We start from the raw sequence: 23386 nt of genomic DNA, 5'->3' as shown, positions 1-23386 counted from the left end.
TTGTCAGTTTTCAATTTTTTTAGTTTTTTTTTCTATAAATATCAATAAAAATTTATCTGTTGAGTAAAAAAGCTTGAAAATTAATAGAAGGCTCCTAGGCTATTGTTTCAAAGGCAGATGAAAAAAATTAAAAATTCTTAGTCACAGTTTTTATTTATAAGCATTTAAAGTTCAAATTTTGACAAAATACGGAAAAATCACGAAAATATATATTTCTATCCCCAGGATCTCGATTAATATATAATAACATTGATTTTATAATATACTATACATATTAAATACTATGAATATATTATAAAAACAATGTTGATAGGTATGCCCGAATAATAAATGCTTATAAAAAGGTATTCAAAATATATACATTTTGGTAGCACATACCTAGGTAATATGAATACCTACTAGTTTTAACCTCAATGTGAACATACAAATTGTATTTAAAATCAATATATTAATTAATATTTAATAATTATTATTTGTTAATTGTAACACTTTGAAAGCATTATATATGATAATTTAGCGAATTAACACTGACCTTTAATGTTTAAATTTTGAAAATTTTGAAATTAATTATAAATATATTAAATATAAAATTTATTAAAAAAGCATCATTTTTATAAATAAGGCTTGAAAATTCAATGCAATGTTCCACATAACTCATAAGTACCTAGTTCTTACTGAAACCTTAAGACGTATACATTTAAAAAAAAGTGGACAAGTCACAAGTTAAATTACCGGTATATAGTAGGTATCGTGAGGTGTAACTTTAATGGATGCGCTAATTTTTAATACAACCATATAAAATTATTGTATCCGAAAAACGAATCTTAGCAAAGATAGTTGGTCAGCCTATACTACTAAGTATATTTCAAGATATGATTGCTATTAAAGTAATTTATATAACTATTAGTAATACAAGTTAAATTAATATTTCAGAAAACATTGCATTTGAAAATGTGTGTATAAAATATAATAATATAGATAGGTACTTTAAAAGTTTCTAGTACCCACGAATAATGTTTTTAAATTACAATAACCAACATCATTATTCTTGATTTAAATATGTTATTTCGTACAAAATTCAAATGTCTATAAAGATAAATTTTATCAATATATTTTTAAGATATTTTAGTTACAATATTAAATACTTTTGAGTAAAGACCAGATTTATATTCTCTTAAAATACCTAAAATATGATGCTAATATTCTCTAAAAAACCTTCAAATATTCTAATTATATTATTCTTTTAAAAATTTAAAAAATATGCTAAAATATGCAAAAATAATCAATAAACATCATTATTTGCCTAAATATGCATTTTCAAATTTTTTTACCAATATTATTTTAACAGTGAGGTATTAATTAGGTATTAAAAGTTGGAAATGATAAAAAAAAAAAATTGGAAATGTTCAAAAATTATTTTTCTGTGTACCGTAATATTAAAATTCAAAATAAACACAAATTTTTTCTCACAATTTACGAAATATTCAAAATATGCTAAATGGGTTAAATATTCTCTAACCCATGAAATATTCTCAAATATGCAAAAAAAAACTTTTTTCTACGCATTCGGAATCTAACGAATCGTCCACATATTTTACTCTCATAAGACTGCATTGACCCAGTAACGATATGTAAAAACATATAAATCCGGTCTTATGAGAAACCTTGTTTTAAATTTTTACTCTTGCTATAAAAATTAAACATTTAAAATGTTTAACTACAAAATAATTGGCATATTTGTTGTGATTTTGATTTTGAACTACAAATATTTGTAAAAAAAAAAATTGTATTTACAAATGTTTAATATTTTTGGACTTCTTTTATAACAACTTATCAGGAAAATTGTATTAAATTAACATCAAGAGCTTAAAGAGTCAAAATATTTTGATAAATTGTATTATGTATGTAAAATGATATTTGTTTGGGACAAAGCCTCAACTTATAATTTTTAGTTAAAAATATACATGAAATTCCCTATTTGCGCCTATGAACAACGCCCAAACTAACATAAATTCTCAAACCTTGATAATGTTATATATTGATGCACTAAATATATGTTACTACTTATTATAATCTTTCTTCGATTTCAAGAATTAAAGCGTCAAAAATTTAATTAGAACAAAATATATCCTATAATATTCACTATGATATATTATATCGCTTAAAATTTCTAATGTTGTCCATGAAATAAAAAACTATTATGAATTTCTAACTGAAAAATAGTTTACATTTTAAAATTTCTCATGACTATAATTAGATCAAAAACGGTCAAAAAGTTCAAGTTAATATAAGCTTAAAAAAATATAAAATATTTCGTTGTTCTAATAATGGCACACTGTATTGTGTACATACTAACAATAAATAATTAATGTATATCAGTAATTTATAATATAAATAATGTATATTAGTAGTTATATTATAAAATTGAACAAAATAGTAGTAAAACTGAACTATACTTAAAAGTATTTTCTTTAATGAAAGATTATATACTCTGTTCAGATTAAGATTGAACCGCTCGTTCAACCAAAACACGTTTTTTTTGCGCATTGCGGACACCGGTGGGAGCGTATGCACGGCGGCCATCACCAACACCGACAATCGACGACGACTTGCGATGAATGTCGGCCAATCACAGAACGCATAGCCATCACATGGGGGGTCAGGCACTGTTCGGCGGCTTAGTCTGCATGCGCGAAGCCGGTTTAATCTTAACCTGAACTGAGTATAGTGCTTAATATCAATGATTAGCGTTATAGCATTGATAATAGTATTACATAAAAATATATTTGTTTGTACATATAATGAATGTCAAATGACTAACTTCCTAATTTTTAATTTTTAATTTTTATATATGTGTTTATGTATAATAACTATTTTTTAATAAAAAAATAAATTATCACATCAGAAAGTTTAAAGCTGTAAGCTCATTGTGCTAAGTTAAATTTTTCATCCAGCAGTGTAAGTCAATTTATTCTAGTTTCATAGCCAGCCAATTTATCAATAAAGTCTTGTAATGGAGCCAATTCTCTTTCATCAATTAGTTCAAATTCCTGTTGAAGAAAAATAACATTAAAAATAAATTTAATCTATATTAATCTATACAGGTAAATGATTATAAAAAATAAATATCCATAAATAGGTAATAGTTCTTAATAATTGAACTAATAATCAACATAAATTCTATATATTACCTATATCATACAAGTATAACACTATCAATATTTAATGTTCAAATAAGTAGAATTAATGCAGGAAATTCAAAATTACACTGAAGTTATATCATTTGACAACTGCTAAATTTGTACAGTTCAGAAGTCGCTTTCTTACAAAAGAACAACACGTCAAATTAACGTTTTGATTAATTGAACTCATTTGGTTGAGTTAGTTTTAATGATAAATATCTCATATAAGCAGTTTTATAGGTCAACAGAGAAAACAATAGGAAAATGACAATTGACAAGTAAATAATGAATGACTAACTTACACATTTCATAACATGAGTGATGAGTCTAACTGTCCAAGGTATTATGTATATGTGTGATATTATATTGTAAATATTCTATAATCATTTAAACTATCGTTCAATGAGTTGTAAAATAAGTCTACACATAATAATTCCAGTACATAATTAAAGTACCTACGTATTTTTGGGTGAATGCGACCAAAAATTATTAAGAATATTTAAGTATTTTATTTTCGATTTTTAAAAGTTTAATATTTATCAAAACAAATGTATAGATAACATAATATTATTTTAAATATAGTTTTCTTTAATTAATGCCTCTATTTTTAGATTTATAATTGATTAGGTATTTTGAAAAATTAACTGTTTAAAAAATGTTCTATGTTTAAAATATAATATCTTTTGTGGTTTGTGAATTAATCAGTTTGTTTAAAATAAAAATATTCAGTTTTTTTTTTTTACAAAGAAGTATAATTAATTTTATTTATGTATATTTCCATAGTAGTATAGTACTATCTTACTGTCAATGGTTTTAAAATGAAAGTGAATTAACTTACCTATACTAATTTAAAAATAAAAATGTAATATGATCTCGCTTTATATTTTTTCTTTAATATTTTAACTTTAAAATTAATATGCTCATAACTTGCTTTAAATTGAAAAACTGACGAGAGAACTAGTTTAATGTAGTTTAATATTAAAACTAACCAATCTAAATGGATTCTACTCAAAGTAAATATGTTTTGTTAAATGTCCATAAAACAAAGACCGCAAATACAGATGATATCTTATTTAACTATTCAATATAATTAACATAATTTGCTCGTTTACCTGAACAAAGTAAATAAAATGCTTAAATGATGCGTTGATATGTGTTTCCTCGCTTAGCCTAACAACTGAATCGAAATGTGTATGATAAATATGTGCATACACTCTGAATAACCGTTTAAGTATTATCTTAGCAACCGATAAGAACTTCTTGGGAAATGGGGCACCGATTTTTGCAGGGAACAATGTTTCATCGTCCAATTGATCCTGAACCCAAGTCATCAAATAATCGATGTATTCTGGAGCAGAACACTTTGTTGGTTTCTTTACAGACAGGCCATCTGTCCAGTGATATTCGTATTTGGGTCCAGCAGACATTATAGAACAACTTTCCTCGGTGCAGAACTCTGTTAATGTACCGTACAACATGTTTATTTGATTGAAAAAATCAACAGCTGGAACAAAATTTAACATTCGTTAATCTACAAAATTTTAAACTAAATTATATTAATATGTTGAAAGATAAATGTTTATTAGAAACTAAAATATATATATATAAATATATTATTCAAATTAATAATGCTAGGTATCAATCGAGGTATAATCTATAAATAAAAGTTATTCCTAATCAATTGTTATACAAATATTTATAATAATTTATTTCAATTAAATAGTTTTGCAAATAGGAACATTTATAAGTGAAATGTATTAATTGTTTTGAACAGTACATGTAAATATTACGTTCTATATTTTTCTTATACTTAAAAATAATTAAATTTAATATTTTAGTTTCTGTAATATTTTAAATAGATATTCTATATCATTTAAGCTTTGATACACACAAATAATATAATGGAGCAAATATCAAATACATATTAAATATAAAACATAAATAATAGGTATTTCAATATTATTTTGATAAAATGTGTTCCTAGAAAATTTAAAGTTTAAAAGATTATTTATTTTATACATAAATACATAATTATAACTTTACTTCCAATTATCAACTAGAAATTTTTTAATCATAATCTACCAAAAAAAATTATTCCAGAAGAAAATATGAGAAACATTACTTATGCCAATAAGACTTAAATATTATAGTTAGTAACAATTAGTAGGTTAACTATAAGTAGTTGAATTAAAACCGTATAGTTATGATAGTAATAATATGGTTTTTACCGTCTAAGTGAATCGAAAGAACAAAAAACTTTACAAGACAAATTAGAGCAATTTGAAGGAATGAATTAGGTATTATTATGAGAAATACAATTTTATACCACAAAATAATATAGTATATAATGAGAAAAATGTGTTTAATCTTTAACTATCAGTAGGTATTTAGATTTTAAAGTTTAAACTTGTAAGTAAATATTGTAACTAAATGATTTCAATCTTTACGTAAATATTTATATTAATTTTATTGATATATTTACAAAAAATAAATGATGATGATGAATTTAGTTATTCACAGCCTTTAATAATAATTTTAATGTATTTTAATTAGGGACTATTAGCAGAAATAATCCTAAATATAAGTTGTTACATACGAGAAAAACGACTATTATGATAGATTAAAATTTTATACAATATAACTATTTTAATTTTAGGGATGCCTAATTTTTTTTATTCTATTGGTTATTTGAGCTCATTTTATACATATTTTGAATACATAATTTTTCAATAAATAAATATTTACCTAAAGTTAAGAATGTGAGAATTCACATTGACACTTACTGTTGAAAGCAACCCATTCATTGATATCTTCTCCCTTTGGTAGTCGAACAGCGAATCTCAGATTCCTCGAATCAAGAGTAGCTGACACGTGTTTCATCACTTTGAATTGATTGGAACCTTCTGGTATATTCTTCTTAGGTATAAAAGTCTTCAATGATCTGCCTGTACTGCAAAAAAAAAAGGTTATGCCCGTGAATAACATGTCTGGACTACTGGATGCAGCCAATGAATATTGTAAAACACTCACAATGGGAAGCTCATTATGAATTTGCCTAGAATGTCTCTTAACAAACAATCGCGATGAATACCCTCTCACAACAATACAGACATTTACCGACTACCTCTACACTAAAACGATCACTAGTATGGTACACCGGGAAACAAAAATTAACAATGTCGGTGGATAAGAATGAAATTATTAAGCCACAAAAATGAGTAAAAGAAAATATTTAATTCGTGAGTTTCGTTGCTGCATTGACGCAAACTCGATATACATTAATTCAGATGTTAACGACTTTAGTATATTATCATAATACTGTATTTTTCTGAAAAAAAAATGCAACTACAACAGGTAACAACAAATGCAATTGGAGCGGGAAAATAACATTATAAGAGATAAGATGTATTATGAAATATGATAAACAGCGTTTATTTTCTCGTGTCACCGTTACATCTTATCACTTCATATGACGTGTTTAGACAGCAGCCTGCTGTTTCACGTGAGTTGATAAGGAATAAATAACTTTAGACATCGTGCAAGTTGTAATGCAGCGTGCCCTGTGGACTAATCTATAAGTTTTAGAGGGTAATAATATTATTATCAACCACTATACCTACCTATAACACTAAATACGAAATACGAATAGTAATTTTATGTTTAAAACATATTTTATAATTTAATTATATAAAACTATTATTGTAAGCAATAGGTATATATAGGTATATAAGTGACGTTTGTAGGACCTATTGAAATGCGGTTTCAATATCGCATTGCCCTCTCATTATATTCTCATAGGTTTTCTAAAGGATGTATGACTTTGATTTATTTAGCCGAATTTCTATGTGCTATTGTTTTATCTAGTCTTTATGTTGCCAAGTGTAGCCGATGGCGAAACGATCACAATAATATATTATGTGTATTATTGGGTTCGTTACAATATTATAGTTATATTACTAGGTACTTATTATTTCCAGCTATTTTTTCTTTCAACATTCTGTCGAAGTAATGTCGAAAATTAAAAGTAAAAGTCACCAAATGTGCTGTGTGGTTAATTGCAGAAGCACAAATACACAGTCACAGAGTAAAACTTAATCAATTAAATTATTTCGATTTCCTTTTAAGCCTTATAACATTGAAAAAAAGAAAGGAATGGATACAAAACGAAAAAAGTAAGCTAACAATAACTCTGATTGTTTTATTACATTTGAATGTCAACAACTAGAATAGTCTCTGTTATAATATAGCAGGTTTACCCAAAAACATTGTGAAATAGTCATAATTGTTTGTGTAAATAGTTTAGTAATGCTTCAACTGTATTTATTTAATAGTTATTAGGTAGATATGATTTATATTATTAACAAGTAAGTATGCTAATAATGCAAATAACAGTGCTGATAATAAACAATGGGAGCCTACTCCCTATTCCAGAATATGTAGCACTCATTTCATTGGTGGTCAAAACATCCTCACAGCCCAGCATACAGGTTAGGTTAGGTTAGGTTAGGTATACAGTCCTACATTATTTCCTGTTATTTACAAACAAAGCATTTACCAAAAGAGTGTACCATCCACAACTGTAGTAGGTACATCTACAGTATCAAACATAGATTCAAATAGTTAACCTGAATCAGACAATTTAACAGAATTACAAAGTTATAGTATTAGTATTGTTAAAAAAAAAAATGTAGCTATTCAATGTTTTTCAGTTATTGTGAGTACTTTTATATTTAGTTGTGATTTTTTTAACAACGGTGTTAGCAAATACTGTAAATTGTGAAACTTTATAATTTAAACCTGTAATGGTAGATATTAGTGTAGGCTGTGTAGATTTAACTTTAGAATATGTTTGTGGTTACCAGTCAATTATAAATGAAAAACCATTTATTTCTATTGCTGGAATAAATCAAGAGACTTTTGATTTATTTCTTACATATCATGTTCCAGAACAGTGCTATTCAAAAAAGAGCAAGGAAGATAGGCTTTAATTATGTTTGGTTAAACTAAAATTACGAATTACATTTACAGCAATATCAATATTTTTTAAATTACATCTTTCTACATACTCACAAATTTTTAAATCTTTGTTATCAATATTAGTGTCTAATACCAAATCATTTATGTTTTGGCCAAGCAAGCAGACAATTATTTCTACTTTACCAATGGCATTTAAATTACATTATCCTAACTGTCGGGCAATAACTGATTGTACTGAGATAAGACAGAGCAGCTTCCCAATGGTAATCAACGAGCTTTTATGTATTCAAATTATAAATTGACTTACAGCTGTAAATTTTTAATTGTTATTGCTCCAAATGGCATGATAAAATTTTTTTTAAAATCTTATGGGAGAAGATCAAATGATAGTTTTATAACTAATGATTCAGGATTTTTAAATTGATTAGAACCAGGTGATTAAATAATGGGTGATAAAGGTTTTCCAGGAATAAACACTGCTGTAAGCAAAAAATACTCTGTATTGTATTTGTCATGCCTCTTTTTATGCAAATGGTACTTCAACTCGAGACAAAATTATAATTACCTACCAAATTGCCAGTTTTAGGATTCATGTAAAAAGGTCAATTCAAAGAGTAAAAATGTATATTACAAAAAATACCTACAGAGTTATTAGAGTGTATTGATAACATCATATTTGTATGTTATGACAAATCTACAACCACCTACAATTCAGGCACCACTTTATGATATTGGGCATTATATTTCTAATACTTAAAATGTTTTTTTTTTCAGGCGGGACTTGCACACAGCTAAGGAGCTAAAGTATGAATAACCAAACCATAGTCAATTACTTCATGTTTGTATAAATTGATATAATTTTGTAAAGCTAATTTTTCATTTTTAGTTCCATATTTAACATTTGTAAGACCCCTTCCATACATAGGTTTTGTATTATTAAATCACCTACCTGTTTTTCCAAATTTTTAATCTTATTTAATACTTAACCAAGTGTGCTTCACTAGCTGTTAATTTTGATGACCTTTCACTGAATCATATTGTAGAATTTGATTGTTGAATTTCAGACTGAAAAATATAAGAAAATTGAATGTTAATATTATTTTTATAAAAAGTTACATGTACTTGGTTTTCAAAAATAAAATTGAAAGTTAAATTTTCATTTTTTTGATTATCTAAAATATTATTAACTAGGTAAGCACATTTTTCAAATTTTAATGATTTAATTACAGTTTCTAAAAGTTCATTAACAACAGTTCCAACTATTCTTTCACATTCAGTTTTTTTTTCGTCATGATACATAGACTTTAAATAAAGAAGGTACTTGAAAGTCAGTAATATTATTAGTCACAGTAAAACTAGCAGGTGGATTTTTTGGAGGAAACAATTCTTAAATTCTTTTTCCTTTGCAATACATATCTCTTCCAGCTTTTGATATTTTGGATGCACTGCACTCATAATGATGACTAGTTTTTGAATGACCATTTTTAATATTAACATAATGTATCAGTGCCGTAGCCAATTGGTGGGCACTGGGGGCACGTACCCCTTCCCCCGAAATATTTTTTTACTTGTTTTATATTATATTATATGTTAGATAAAAATTAAAAGTTGAAGCTGTCGAAATAGAACCATTTTGAAGGAGTCTGATTTAGGAAATATTGTACACCCATCATAAGTGCTGTGTGACTGATCATTAGTGTGTGTGAATTCCCCGAACGCTTTATGTATAATTAAAGATGAATGATGGCTAAAATTCTTGAACCTCAGTAACGTACATACGCGCAGTCACGTCACTATATTTTGTGATAAAAAGATGTTCAACTCCCATGTGCCACGAATCTCCCAAAAAGCGGAAGACAAATTCACCCAGTACCAAAAGCCCTATTTTAATTTTGAAAACATACTTGAATTCCTTAATCTCTTTTATAGGTTATGGAGGAAATGGATTTTTGATTTGTAGTATTGTTTAATAAGTATAGACGTATAATACAAAATTATTTTTTTTTTCAAAATTCACTTTTAATTCAATATTACCAAAAAAAGAAATTTGCTTCCTACAAAACACAGAAAAAATACTGAGAAATTCTTATACTTTTTCAAAATTAAAATTGAACTTTTGGAAGTATATTTATTTCCGCATTTAAATTCACAAAACACGACGATCTTTCAAAAGCCCTAATATAGTCTAGAATTTTTGTTAGTAAATTTTAATAATATTCGAACAAAAAATAGAATGTATTATACACAACACATTTTGATTTTTGATATAATGATAATAATATATTAATGTGCTTATATTAATGAATACATTAACCTATAGTTTACAATAATATTAATACATTGTTATATTAAATGTAGGCACCATAGTTGTTAACATAAATATGAAGTCATAAAAAGAGTAGATACACTTTATGAACAAAGGAGTCATAATTAGATATTCTAGCATTTCAAAGGTTAGAGAAAAAAAATTAAGTGCCCCCCCCCCCCCTCTGGCTACGGCACTGTAGTATGTCAATGCAAAAATGTGTTTATATTTCTCTCCTAGACCAGCAGGGCATAGATCATTGGCAAGATGTACTCACAACATTTCTATTAGAAACATTTTATTATGAGTATAGAGTTTTAAAATATAATATGTTGTAATTATATTGCTGTAACGGTTGTCGATGACGACATCGTACATTACTCCCTACGTTGAGCACGGCTAATAAAGGCTAGTAATGGCAAATGTGTATATATGTATGAAATATACAGGGTGTGTCTTATGTCATTGTACGCGGGGTTTTTTAACGATTATGGATCGATGACATGGAATTTCGTTAAAACGAAAAAAACGTGTTTCTTTATTTTTAACAAACAGATTTTTATAACAATTTCAAAATTTTTAAACACCCAAGTGTACCAATAGCAAAATCCACTTTATTTTTTCAAATGGCAACTACTGTAGTTTTAATGGATTCTGGTAAAGCTTTTTTTTCTGAAAATTTTGATAGTCAAATCATCAATTTTGGTTCGCTAATTTATTAGCTGTGGCCCTCTAAAGTTAAGTAAAATCTGCATTAATACTTTTAATTGAAATAATTGGTATAGGTTTAATTTACAAGAGCTAAATACATTTTTCTTGTAACTACCTTTTTATACACTTAAGTAGTTTAATTGGTAATCAAATGACACTCTCAAAAAAAAAAAACAAAAAAAAATTGTTGGCAAACATAGTTTATTATTTTTATTTTAACATACAATCATCAAAATCAGTATTATTATTTTTATTTGTTATTATAGGTAATCGTAATATTAATTACTTCACAGTTACTTTTCTTACAATATCATAAATTTGGATTCTTTATTAGGTGGTTAAAGTAATAATGGTAAATTGGTAAATGGTATTCGATTGTTGACATTAATATTTTAGGTATGTATAAGGGTTAAAAAAAATTGTATAATGAGGAGACTTTACAGTGCTATAATATTATATAGGTGTTATGTTTTTAGATTTATAAGTCTTCAGCCCTAGTTATAAGTATTAAAAGTTAACTTACTTCTAATTTTACCATATATGGATCTAGTGTAACAAATGTGTGTCCTGTGACATTACAACTAATTAGACAAACGTTTTCTGAAGCGATTTCTTAAACATTGATAATGTGATTACTTTCAACTAATTTCTTCCCTTTAAATATGGCGTTATGCAAAATTTACCAATATTAATATTTTTAAATTCTGAATAAATTATTATATTATGACAGTTCATAATTTATAAAAAGTTATTGTATTACGTAATTATATTAAAAATAATTTCTATAGTTAATCACATTCAAATACAAATAATAGCAATAAAAATAGCATAGTTACCTATAATAATAGCATTAAGAACAACAAATAATAGCCCTGCAAAACTTATATTCATCTACTATGCGCGCTAGTGTCAATTGACTATAATTATCTGCACGACACATATAGGCATTGATTAAATATACATAGATCAGGTCACGTCAATGCACGATTGACGCGGGTTGTCTGGGCTGTGGTCTGTGGTCCCTGATACTGTGACAAGACGGTCAATATGTGTGGTGTTGCTGTGGAGGTGACACTCACAAAATAACATAACAACTCATATATAAAGTACAAGGATTATAATATATTATATTTAAGTTCTTTGTTCACATAAATATATAAGAATGGTCTATTTGACGTGACAGTTATGGCCGTTACGTACGGTCGTTAGGAGGTCCAAATATATTTACGACTTAACGAATTCAACATGGTTTGCGATGAGCAAAATAAGAAAACTGACGGTGACAAGTTGTCGTTCGGACGGTTGCGAAACGAAGCGAACCGATGGAAAGCGGCCTGTCCGGCACGACTCACTCCAATTTTCAAAAATTTCTTGGCAACACGTTTCGATGTTGCCATGTCTAGAAATTATAGGTGTTGGTTCCAACATATTGCCTTATATTTTAATTAAAAACAATAGTTAATAGATAAATAAAATGTTTTAGACATATCACACATACTAATATACTATTATTCAAACATTTTTATAAAAACATATTTATTCGTTACACGAGTTTGTTTATCTAGGTATAGTATCTTAATTGAACGATAATTTTGTTATAACTTTATAATTTTATATTATATTCAATACACGACACTGATCTGTAGGGTAGTCTGTTCTTATTTTTTACATGTGATACTCGAGAGTGCAATATTGTCAAGTGTTTCAATTTTTTTATTTAAACAAAATGGAAACAAAAAATGAACTTTATCATTTATTCGAAAAAACTGCTGTTTGAAAAAGATATTTTGTCTTATTTATAAAATGAAAAATTCTTAAATATTATTATTGAATTAAAAGGTGGCAATTAATCTCGTCATTAGAATAAATTTGAAATTATTAATATCGGAGGTGAAGTTTTTTTATAGCACCCATCGAAAAAGGAAGTAAAAATTGACTAGGTCAATCGACACACAGCAATCCATACATCGCTATTAATCGACAAATCGATCATAGAAATTAGGTACCTATGTTTGAAGTAGACGAGTCGATGAAAACTTTTAATAAAAATAGAAGGGAGGACTAGTATTATAATTATGCTTAATGTGCTTATACTGTGAATTTCAAGACATTCAACGAAAAACAGCACACCTTATTGATATTTTTTTATTTTCTTAAAAGTTACAAAACTCCATTCATTTTTGATAACTAGGACTTTGGAGGCACGAAATTTAATTACGTTTTGCTTACACACTCGTCGTACTTATGAGTTATATTATGTTATATTAATTAGATATAATATTCTACATATATGTGTGGTGTTCAAGACGTTTATAGTTCTTACGAGATACGTGGTGAAAACAACACATACATAATAATATTATCATTGTTATACCTCTCAATAACAGATTTATAATACAAAAACAATAATAACATTGTGCACCTTATTATCATTATTAATAATAACGAAGAAAAAAAAGTTTTAAGCCCAAGTTCCAACCATACAGTTGGCGCATTAAATATAAATGAACCGATCACCATCACCAGTACGTAGCATAGGGAATCGGACATTTCGGCATGGCCATTTCGGCACGGCCGTTTCGGCACGGCTCTTTCGGCGCGAAGACAAATCGGGGCTGGGCATTTCGGCGCGAGGAAATATCGGCGCGGCTAACCTAACTATACCTAGTCTTAAATGTTTTCGTAATATTTTTTTTTAAAAATAAAATTATGAAAAATAACCGTAATCGTCAATAGTACAATCCAGTCAAATATAGCTGTTATTGTGTAACGTAAAAATCGATTATTTGTTTTAAGGCCACTTTGCCAAATAATTCATCATTGAAAAAAACGGTTCGCCGAAAACGTCAGGAAATCCAAATGGCTCCAAATAATCCAGCTGACCTAACTACACTTAACATCCCACCCGCTTATACTATGTATTCACCATCAAACGGTAATGAGGAAATATTTTTACAAAGTGATAGTGGTCCGGGACCTAATAGAATATTAATTTTTGCTCGATCTAAAAGCCTAGATATTTTGGAGAATTAAAAAATTTGGTACATGGATGGGACATTTAAAGTTGCACCTACATTATTCAGTCAAGTTTATGTAATATTAGCTGAATATTTACACAGTATCGTGCCTATGGTTTACATTTTACTCCCTGATAAACAATCAATGACATATGATCATATGTTTTTAATGTTAAAAAAATTAAGACCTAATTTAAAACCTAAATCAATTTCATGCGATTTCGAACAAGCGGCCATAAAATCAATAAAAAAAGCATTTTCTGATGTTAAAATATATGGGTGTTTATTTCATTTGTCGAAAAATTTTAAAAAACAAGTTGGTGTATTAAATCTCACAACTCGATACAATAATGACGCTGATTTTTCTATATCAGTTAAAATGATAATTTCATTAGCTTTTGTAAGATTAGAAGACCTTGATTTTGCAGTTGATTCACTGGCTCAACATCTCGATGAAGAATTAAATGACTTATTAGAATGGTTCGAAGATAATTATATAGGTCGAACTAACCGTAATGGTCGGGGAAGAAGAAATGCGCGTTTCCCTCCAGAAATTCTATATGATAGAGTCTTAAATTCTGAAAATAGGACAAATAATCATGCTGAGGCAGCAAATAGGAGATTAAATATTGAAATGGGTGTGTGTGGCCCAACAATTTGGACATTTATAAATTGCTTGAGAAGGGTTCAAACAGGCCACGATGTTGTTATAGCGCAACTAACTGCTGGAGGGAGTCCCCCTAAAAAATTTAAAAAATACACTGACCTAAATCACCGATTATATAAAATAGTAAGCGAATATAATATAAGAAATTGCATTGAGTATTTAAAAGGTATCGCTCCTAAATAATAAAAATTATTTATTTTGTATTTTTTAAATTGTATATTAATACCTGCGGCGCCGAAATTTCCTCGCGCCGAAATAGCCGTGCCGAAACGGCTGTGCCGAAATGTCCTAGATCCCGTAGCATAAATATATTTTGTACTAATATTACTGTAATATATGATCCGACACACGTTTAAAATTTCACGAGTGACGAGTAAAGCCTGACGAATCATTGTATCAATGTGTCATCAGTTTATCGACAAACATCATATTATTATTGTAATAATATATTTAATTTTTGATTAATATTCCCCCATTAGCTCAGAATTATTATCACACCCATAATAATATTATGTTTATAATTTATCAGTGCCACAACTTTAATTTTTAGGCCCAAGTGTGACCTAATTTTAGAGGGCCTTTATCGTTCGTGGTGTCTTTTTAGTCGTTGATGAATTGATGAGTTAAGATTATATCGGAGGAGAACATATAAAATTATTTATGCTATTTTCTTTTATAATTGCAACTCACACCCTACCTCAAAAACTTATGATACCAATGGAGCAGCTTTATTGGAAGCAATGCCTATTTATGGGAGAATTAATTTGTTATGACCAACCAACCCATTTATTAAAAATAAACCGATAGAGGCATTTCGTACCTAACTTATAAGTATGCATCTTTATTAGTTTATTAGGTAATTGACAACTATAAAAACAAACAAATACACAATCAAATTATATTCCTGAAAATGTGTATTTATATTATGCATTTATATAAACAATTAATGAATAATATATTTTTATATTATAATATACTAACTTATGTAAAAATAATTTTTCATTCTGGTATATGATATTTTATCACCTTAAACAGTTATAATGAAAAAGGTAGTTATATATTATATAATATTTGTGTCTACCTATATAGGCTCATTTCATAAATTAGAAAATACTTGTGGTTTTTATAAAACATGAATGTGAGTAACACATTTATCTATTGATTTATTGAATAAAAAAATAACAAATATTTATATAAGTAATAGTTAATAACCTAAATAAAAAGGTGCACTTCTCCTAATGGATGTGTTATATTTGAACTCAATGTTATATACGGAAAACGATTCTGAGAGAAGATGATGTGTCAGTCTAGAATATTTGTATAAAGAATCAAATTTAATATTTAAAAAAAAAATTAAGAAAATTCGAAAATATCTCAACAATATAAATATTGTGACTTTCCAGTAAAAATTTATTTTTGATAGAGGTAGAAAAATGTGTTGGGAACCTCCTATTAAAATTGTTAATGTTAGCAATGAAAAGAAAAACTTTTATGAATTAATCACTGAAAAATAATTTACAAGATTTGAAAAAATTACCATCGCTATAAACAGCTCAAAAAGAGTGGAAATAGATTAAAAATTGTACCACGTATGCAAAATTTTAATATCAATATTTGGTGAACATTTCAAGAGCCTATGGTTATTTGTTTTGGAAATACAATAAAATATCGAAAATTTGATAATTTACATTTCAATATCAAATATCGTAAAAATTATAAGTTCAAACAACCATAAAAAATTAAAGTTCCGTTTAAGTAAACTTTTTTTTTATAGGTATAAAAAATTATGAGAAATCTTATAGTAAAATTTTTTATCAAAGTTATGAAAAGTAAATTTAAAATTTAAATATTTCTTATGGCCATAAATAGTTCAAAAAGAGTCAAAATGACTCAAATATCTTACCATGTGTAGAAACATTTGGTGAAAATTTCAAGTGTTTAGTGTTATCTATTTAAAAATAACAGTAAAATATAAAAAATGTATAGATAAAAATTTGATAATCTACCTTTGAAAATCCAATAATGAAAAATTTTAAATTGGATACAAAAAAAGCAGGTAAGTGACCAAATTTAAATAATTGATGTAATAAAAATATAATAAAAAAATGTAACTGCTTGGATGTTGCAATACATTTACATTATATTTGAGATATTTGATTAATATTAGAAAAACTCTCTACTGTACACTCTGTAGATTAGTCAATCAATTAATATATAATAATGGTACAAAGTCAATCAAAAAAAAATACATGAATCAATATAAAAATTGTAAGATTAATAATATTTGTATGTTTTTGAATAATCGTGTTACTTTTAAGTAATATTGTTCTTGTTAATATTTTTTATAAGATACAACACATAAAATAAATTTACTCAAATTCAATAAAATATTGAGTTAGTTAGTATAAACTAGTAATACATTTAATAATGTTTAAATATAATTGTAATGTCAGTATGTGTGTATGTACCTAGTAGTTTTTTAACTAAAAGAAAATTATTTCTTTAGTTAAAATACTCCCATAAATAGCTTAAGATTATATTCTTTGACGACACTGCCATTTATGTTTACTACTCCAATGAATTAGTTGACATTCAGCACTACAATACGCTGTATTCCAACAACAATGGTAAGTAGCTTCAAGTTCACAATTCACACACTAAAAATATAAATTTTATAAACGTAAATTAGTAATTCTTATATTAAGGGACTACAGTATACTTGGTTAAACAGGATATTGAAAAAAAAAATCAAATTATATAGTAGTGGTATAACTAAAAGAAATATTTGAATGTTGAGAATCAATAATGACTATTGTTATGTGATGGTATCATATCTAACAATTTTTTTATTTACTAATTACTGTTACAAAATCCATTTTACTATGTTAAATTTCCATCAGTTAAAGTATATTTCATATTTATTATATATTATAAAAAATATGGAATAAAAACTGTTATGTATTGACTACACTGTACAACTATATAACTAATAGTCTTGGTGTTTTAATACCAACATTTAGCAGCTCTTAAAATGTTAAATATATAGACAGTCAACCCTTTGTAAGGTATAATAATATATACTGAAATAAATTTTAAATAAACATAAAAATTATTTTCATTATTATTTGTTATATGATTTCTACCTAATATGTTGTATGATTTAAAAAAATGTCTCTCTCAAGTTTAAAATATAAATAAAATTACCCATTGCTTTTTCTTTACTTCGGACAGTGCAATACTGTGGTTTACTTGCAATAAAGCAATCTCCTTTTTATGTTGTTCAATTAGTTGTTCAATAGCATTATGTTTTTCACTTTCCATTTCAGCTCGAATCTAAAACAAAATATTTCGCTCTAGAACATAATGCATAAAATATATCTAATTACAAAACTTATCTTGTTCATATTACATTGTACTAAATCTTGACATGAAGAAATAACTGTCTCATTTTCCACGACATCAGGGTCTTTTAATCTTTCAGTTGTAGATGTTATATTTTCTTTAACTGAAGAATTTGTTTTCAGTGGTAAAGCATTTTTTGATGAATTAATTCCTTCAGATGCATTAGTATTTTCATTTGTAATTTTAACTTTTGTTTTCAAATGTTTGACTGGAGTACTGTCTTCAATTATAGGTTCAATAACTTTTAAGGGTCTACCTCTAGCTCTTTTTTCTAAAGTTTTTTGAGTACTGGTTTTTTTAATTATTAAAGATTTCTTTACAACTTTTTTTGGTGGACTTATTTTTTTGTCTAGAGACAATGGTCTACCTCGTTTTTTTTTTACACGTTTTAGTTTGTCTTTTGATTTTGATTCCTCGGTATCTGTCTCCACTTTTGCCCCAGTTTTTATTGATATTTTCTGTTCTTTATCATTTCTTCTTTCATAACGTTTTAGAATAGGTGAAACCTTCAGTTTAAGTTTAAGTGGGTCTTCTTCTTCTTCTTCTGAAGACGGACTAGAGGAAGATGATGATGATTGTGTAGCAAGACCAAATATAACTTTGTCCAATTGCAGTTGATGGCGACGCAATTCCTCACATGCTTTGTTCCATTGAGATGTTCGACCTTGAGACTAAAAAAATAATTGTTTATTTAATGCAATTGAAAAGTTGATTTGTACAACCCTTACATTAGTCTTTAAAGATATATAAATGTTTTTCGTTTATATATCAGTAAAAAATGTAGGTAACATATTTTTTAAAATATAATACATTTTTAACATTTTTAGATATTAACCTGCAAGGTATGAATGTTCACTGATATAGGTCGTATTTGAGTTTTGTCAATAATTCCAAGTTGGTGTTCACTACCGAAAAATCTGACTTCATACATATCAGCTTCAATTTTTAAAACCTAAAATATTATTTTAAAATAAAATATTATAAACAATTAAGTCTTAATTTAACTATAAATACTTTTGCTGGCCAATATGGAAAATCTTCTTGTTTTGCATACACTAGTTCATGTGGGGGCTTACACGGTTTACAGAACCAAAATTTTGTATTTTTTTGTATAGAATATTTGTAACAATAACGGCACCTCATTATCTCATCCAAATCTCGGTTGCAATCCCTCAACATTAAACGGCCATAATCAGCTAGACTGCTATGAACTATAATATAAATAAACATTTTATCATATAATTATAAATTGTTATAGTTTATTAATTTTTAATACAGACTATATTGTTATGTTTATATGTGTTTAATTTGTTTAGTTTTATGAAGGAAAGAATAGAGTTTAAATTGTTATAATTTACCGCCATGAAAAATAATAATATTGTGAACAAAGGTTAATATATCTGCTCGGAACTCTTCAACATTTTTATATTCATTATCTTTAGCTTTATCTTCAATCATTTGAAGGTCTATAATTCTAAAATTTAAAGAGAAACGTTCAAAATATATTTTTTAGCCAGAGAGTACCAAATCAATTTACTTGAAAATAAGAAAATCTATTCTCCGAGGATCTTTGTCTTTTAATGCACAATACTTGTTAAAATGCAAATCACTACCTTTTAGGTGACTCTGAAATTGAAGTCTGTCTGAAACATATGTTGATGGAGCAGTAGTAGTAATTTTGCGTTCTGACCATGGTAAAGGTATCTAATTAATAAAAATATACATATTACTAATATCAAATGCCAAAAAATTAGTTTAAAATGTATTAAGGATAATTACTTTTTCTCTTAATCTACCAGTAGTATGATAAAGAAGCCTGTTAAGCTGGCTTTTTTTAATCTTTTTAAAAGCTTCTTTAGTAGAGGCACAATTCTAAAAAAAATGTAGTTATTTAATATAATTAAAAAATAATAATTTTAACGCTTATAATACTATTTACTTTGCATATATTACAAATGAACTTATGCTTAACATCGTTTTCTGGCAAGTCGTTTTTTTCAATACACGAAAGATGGAAAACTCGATAACAAGATGTACAACTTATCACATCTCCAGCACTGTGACATTGAAAACAATACCAATCATGACTATCTTTTTCAGCCTATAGAAAAACATTACAGCTTAGTAAAACATGTTAATATATTTAAATAGGATAAGTCACAAACTTTTTCTTCTGGAAGTTTATATCCTTTGGTTTCAACTCCCGCTTTTGAACCTTTAATACCAACTTTTTTGGTTAAAATCAAAAGACCATCTCGAACACAATAATTTAATTGTCTTTCAACTTCCTCTGTTGAACACAAAATAATTAGTTTTGGAGAAGGTATTTATAATTAAACTTTAATGTTTTACCTGATGACATATTGTGGACTTTAGTCATATATTTTGTGATGCGATCAATATCTGGTACCTGCCTTTGAAAACGTATCACTTTCACCGCATCCCACAGGTGTTGAACTGCCAATGGCCATGATACACGGCGGCGGCTTATTGCCATAAATAATTTATCACCCATGTCAATTAGTACACCAGTTATTGACAAAGAAAAAATGTGTATAAGTTTTATTCACTTTAAAATGATGCCAGTTAAGCAACACTTGTCAAATTTGTAACTATTGTTCTAATAGAACAATGATTGCTCCTAAATACAAATCCAAAAAAAACCCAATCTGAAAGCAAAACAAAATTAATTAATATTTAAAAAGCAACTCTACTTTCCAATAAACTAAATATGTTTCAAGTATATATTTAGCTATTATTATTTGTGTTAACACATAGCTTAAGCTTACTCTTTAGTTTATTTAAATATTCTTAACAGTATGTACCTACCCAATAATCAAATATTTATAACTAGGAATAGGCTTTTAAGATCAAAAAATATATTTAAATATAATCCTTATATTTTTTAAAATCGCATACAAATATTCTCCTTAAATTCTTTAAAAAGTGAAAAAAAATATAAAAATATAAACTGTAAACACTAGATTATGGTATCTTTTAGAAGACTAGTTTTTGGAGTTCTTTTAAGTAAAAGTATATAAGATGGAAAACCAATAATAATTATAAATATAGAACAGAAATTCAATGCACCATACAAAAAAGTTATTATGTTAGCTTATTGGTAAATTACAACAAAAAGTTTGTCAATTATGTAAGTATTTTTTTCCCACAATTTACAAAATATTCCCTAACCTCTTAAATATTCTCAAGACTTTTTTGTTTAAACTTTGGGTTGAACGAATCTTTCACATTTTTAATGTTATAAAACTGCATAAGTTATGCTCAGTTATTATATTTTATATAAGCTAAAAACCATGCCCTATTTATAATAAACCAAGCAATAACCTATTTATAATTAGGCGTTGTTTTACATTTTATAACATTAAAATTAATTATTTAATAGGAATATAACATTGTAATTTATAAGTAGGTATCTATATAACTATATTTGATTTGATATTAGGGAATTAATATACCTACAATTATTATGAATTTATTAGGATATATGCAAGCTAATTTTATTTATTATTATGCTTATACATTACACATTTAATCACTTCATAAAATTATAAATATAATGCAACATTCAAAGGTGATACGCAAGAAGTTGCCAAGCCTAAGCATAGAAATTCTTATAAATATAGATGTACAATCAAAAATATCAAATAAGAAAATATTAGAATATATCTAATAGGTAGGTAAGTATGATAATGAAATAGCTGATGTAAAGATAAAATATTTTTAAGAATAAAAGTTTTTTATATATTATAAAATCAATTGGTGACAATTTGTTTGAAATAAGTAATTTTAAATTTAAAAATAAATATTAAGGTATACTGAGTAGATTATATTTGTGCTTAATGATATTTATATATATATAGTCAAAGTTTTATCCATTCCATAGAAATACCGCTAAAACTTATTTTCGTAAGGTGTCAAGAGTGACATATATTATTTTAGTCAACTTTTGACTGGTGCCAACTGATTAGCATCTTTTCCCAAGAACTAACAATCAATATGTAACGGGATATAAAGACTCTTTGATTTTATGCTGTGATTAATTCTTAATAATGTAAATTAAAATGTTACAGGTACCTATTACGATTAAGTTTATATAAGTTATAAGTCTTATAAAAGAACTACGAAGAACTATTAGTTCTATAAGCCAATGAGTTTGTGTCTAGTCAAACTCTCCAAGTTCTTACAAGAGTTAGTTTAAGTACGAATGGCAGGTACTGAGAATGGCTAATGAATCTAATATACTTGACAACACTTGGTTCTTTCATCGTGCGAAATCTCGTCGATTGGCAAGTGAGTTTTAAACAGATAGAATAACCAAACGTGAAAATATTACGTTTCAAATTCAGTCGGTCGACTGGCACCCCCGTTGACCATCGTCCGGTGGTGAACGGCAGCTCACACGAAAACGTCGGAAAACGTATTGCGGTGGTGGTCACGTTGGCGGCCGGCTGTCATGGGCTGGAAAACCTCGAACTCGAGCGACATCACTGGACGCGTTCAGATCAAAAACTGCACGACGGACGTGAAAAATAAATCATAGCGCAAAATCGAAAACAGTGATTAATATTGTTGTTTACAAACGTAAATCGAAAATGAATAGGATGTGGAAGAGGAAACATCGAGTTTGGTTTTTGCGGTTTTTGGGTGGGATTCCGCTCTTCTCGTCCATCAAACAATCTGTCCGCCCGTCAAACTGATTTATCGGTGAACAAGCGTGTTAGTGTTACCAATCATTCGACGTATTTGGCAGAACTAATTTTCATACAGACCGCCGCGACGCCGTAACGGAGCGGATCCATCACTCATATTATTTTCTAGAAAAAGATCCACTAGAAATTAGAATGTATATTTGTCGAATGTATAATTACCGAAATTAATATTACAGAATTCAAAACAGTCAGAATATAAAACCCAGAAAATATTTAAACAGAAAATAAATACTATAGAAGGTGTCCGACCTTCGACCGAACGACCCGCACCGCAATAATATACAGCGATTAGCGGCCCCCTTGGCTACGTTACTGTCTAAGACGGTTTTGGGAATGTTATACTTTGAATATTAAATTATTTAATTTAAATATGTAAAACTTGTTATTTTAAAAAC

The 23386-nt window shown here is 27.3% G+C and overlaps 1 protein-coding gene and 3 pseudogenes across 1 annotated transcript; 2 read left to right on the top strand and 2 right to left on the bottom strand.

Moving 5' to 3' along the window:
• Positions 1-2564: 2564 nt before the first annotated feature.
• On the bottom strand, positions 2565-6454 carry LOC132935744 (MOB kinase activator 1B-like). The gene is made up of 4 exons (XM_061002358.1): positions 6213-6454; positions 5966-6132; positions 4295-4686; positions 2565-3050 (listed from the first exon to the last, which is right to left on the bottom strand). Exons 1-4 carry the CDS (start codon positions 6224-6226, stop codon positions 2964-2966), a joined length of 660 nt encoding a protein of 219 aa, XP_060858341.1. The 5' UTR covers positions 6227-6454; the 3' UTR covers positions 2565-2963.
• A 736-nt stretch (positions 6455-7190) lies between these two features.
• LOC132934636 (uncharacterized) lies at positions 7191-8170 on the top strand (annotated as a pseudogene).
• Positions 8171-14034: 5864 nt separating this feature from the next.
• On the top strand, positions 14035-15042 carry LOC132934625 (uncharacterized; annotated as a pseudogene).
• Positions 15043-17393: 2351 nt separating this feature from the next.
• LOC132934614 (zinc finger MYND domain-containing protein 11-like) lies at positions 17394-20776 on the bottom strand (annotated as a pseudogene).
• Between the last annotated feature and the right edge of the window lie 2610 nt (positions 20777-23386).

Source organism: Metopolophium dirhodum, chromosome 1, assembly GCF_019925205.1.
Source record: "Metopolophium dirhodum isolate CAU chromosome 1, ASM1992520v1, whole genome shotgun sequence".
NCBI lineage: Eukaryota > Metazoa > Arthropoda > Insecta > Hemiptera > Aphididae > Metopolophium > Metopolophium dirhodum.
Note: the sequence above shows the minus strand (reverse complement) of the source record. Positions and strands in the feature narration are given on the sequence as shown.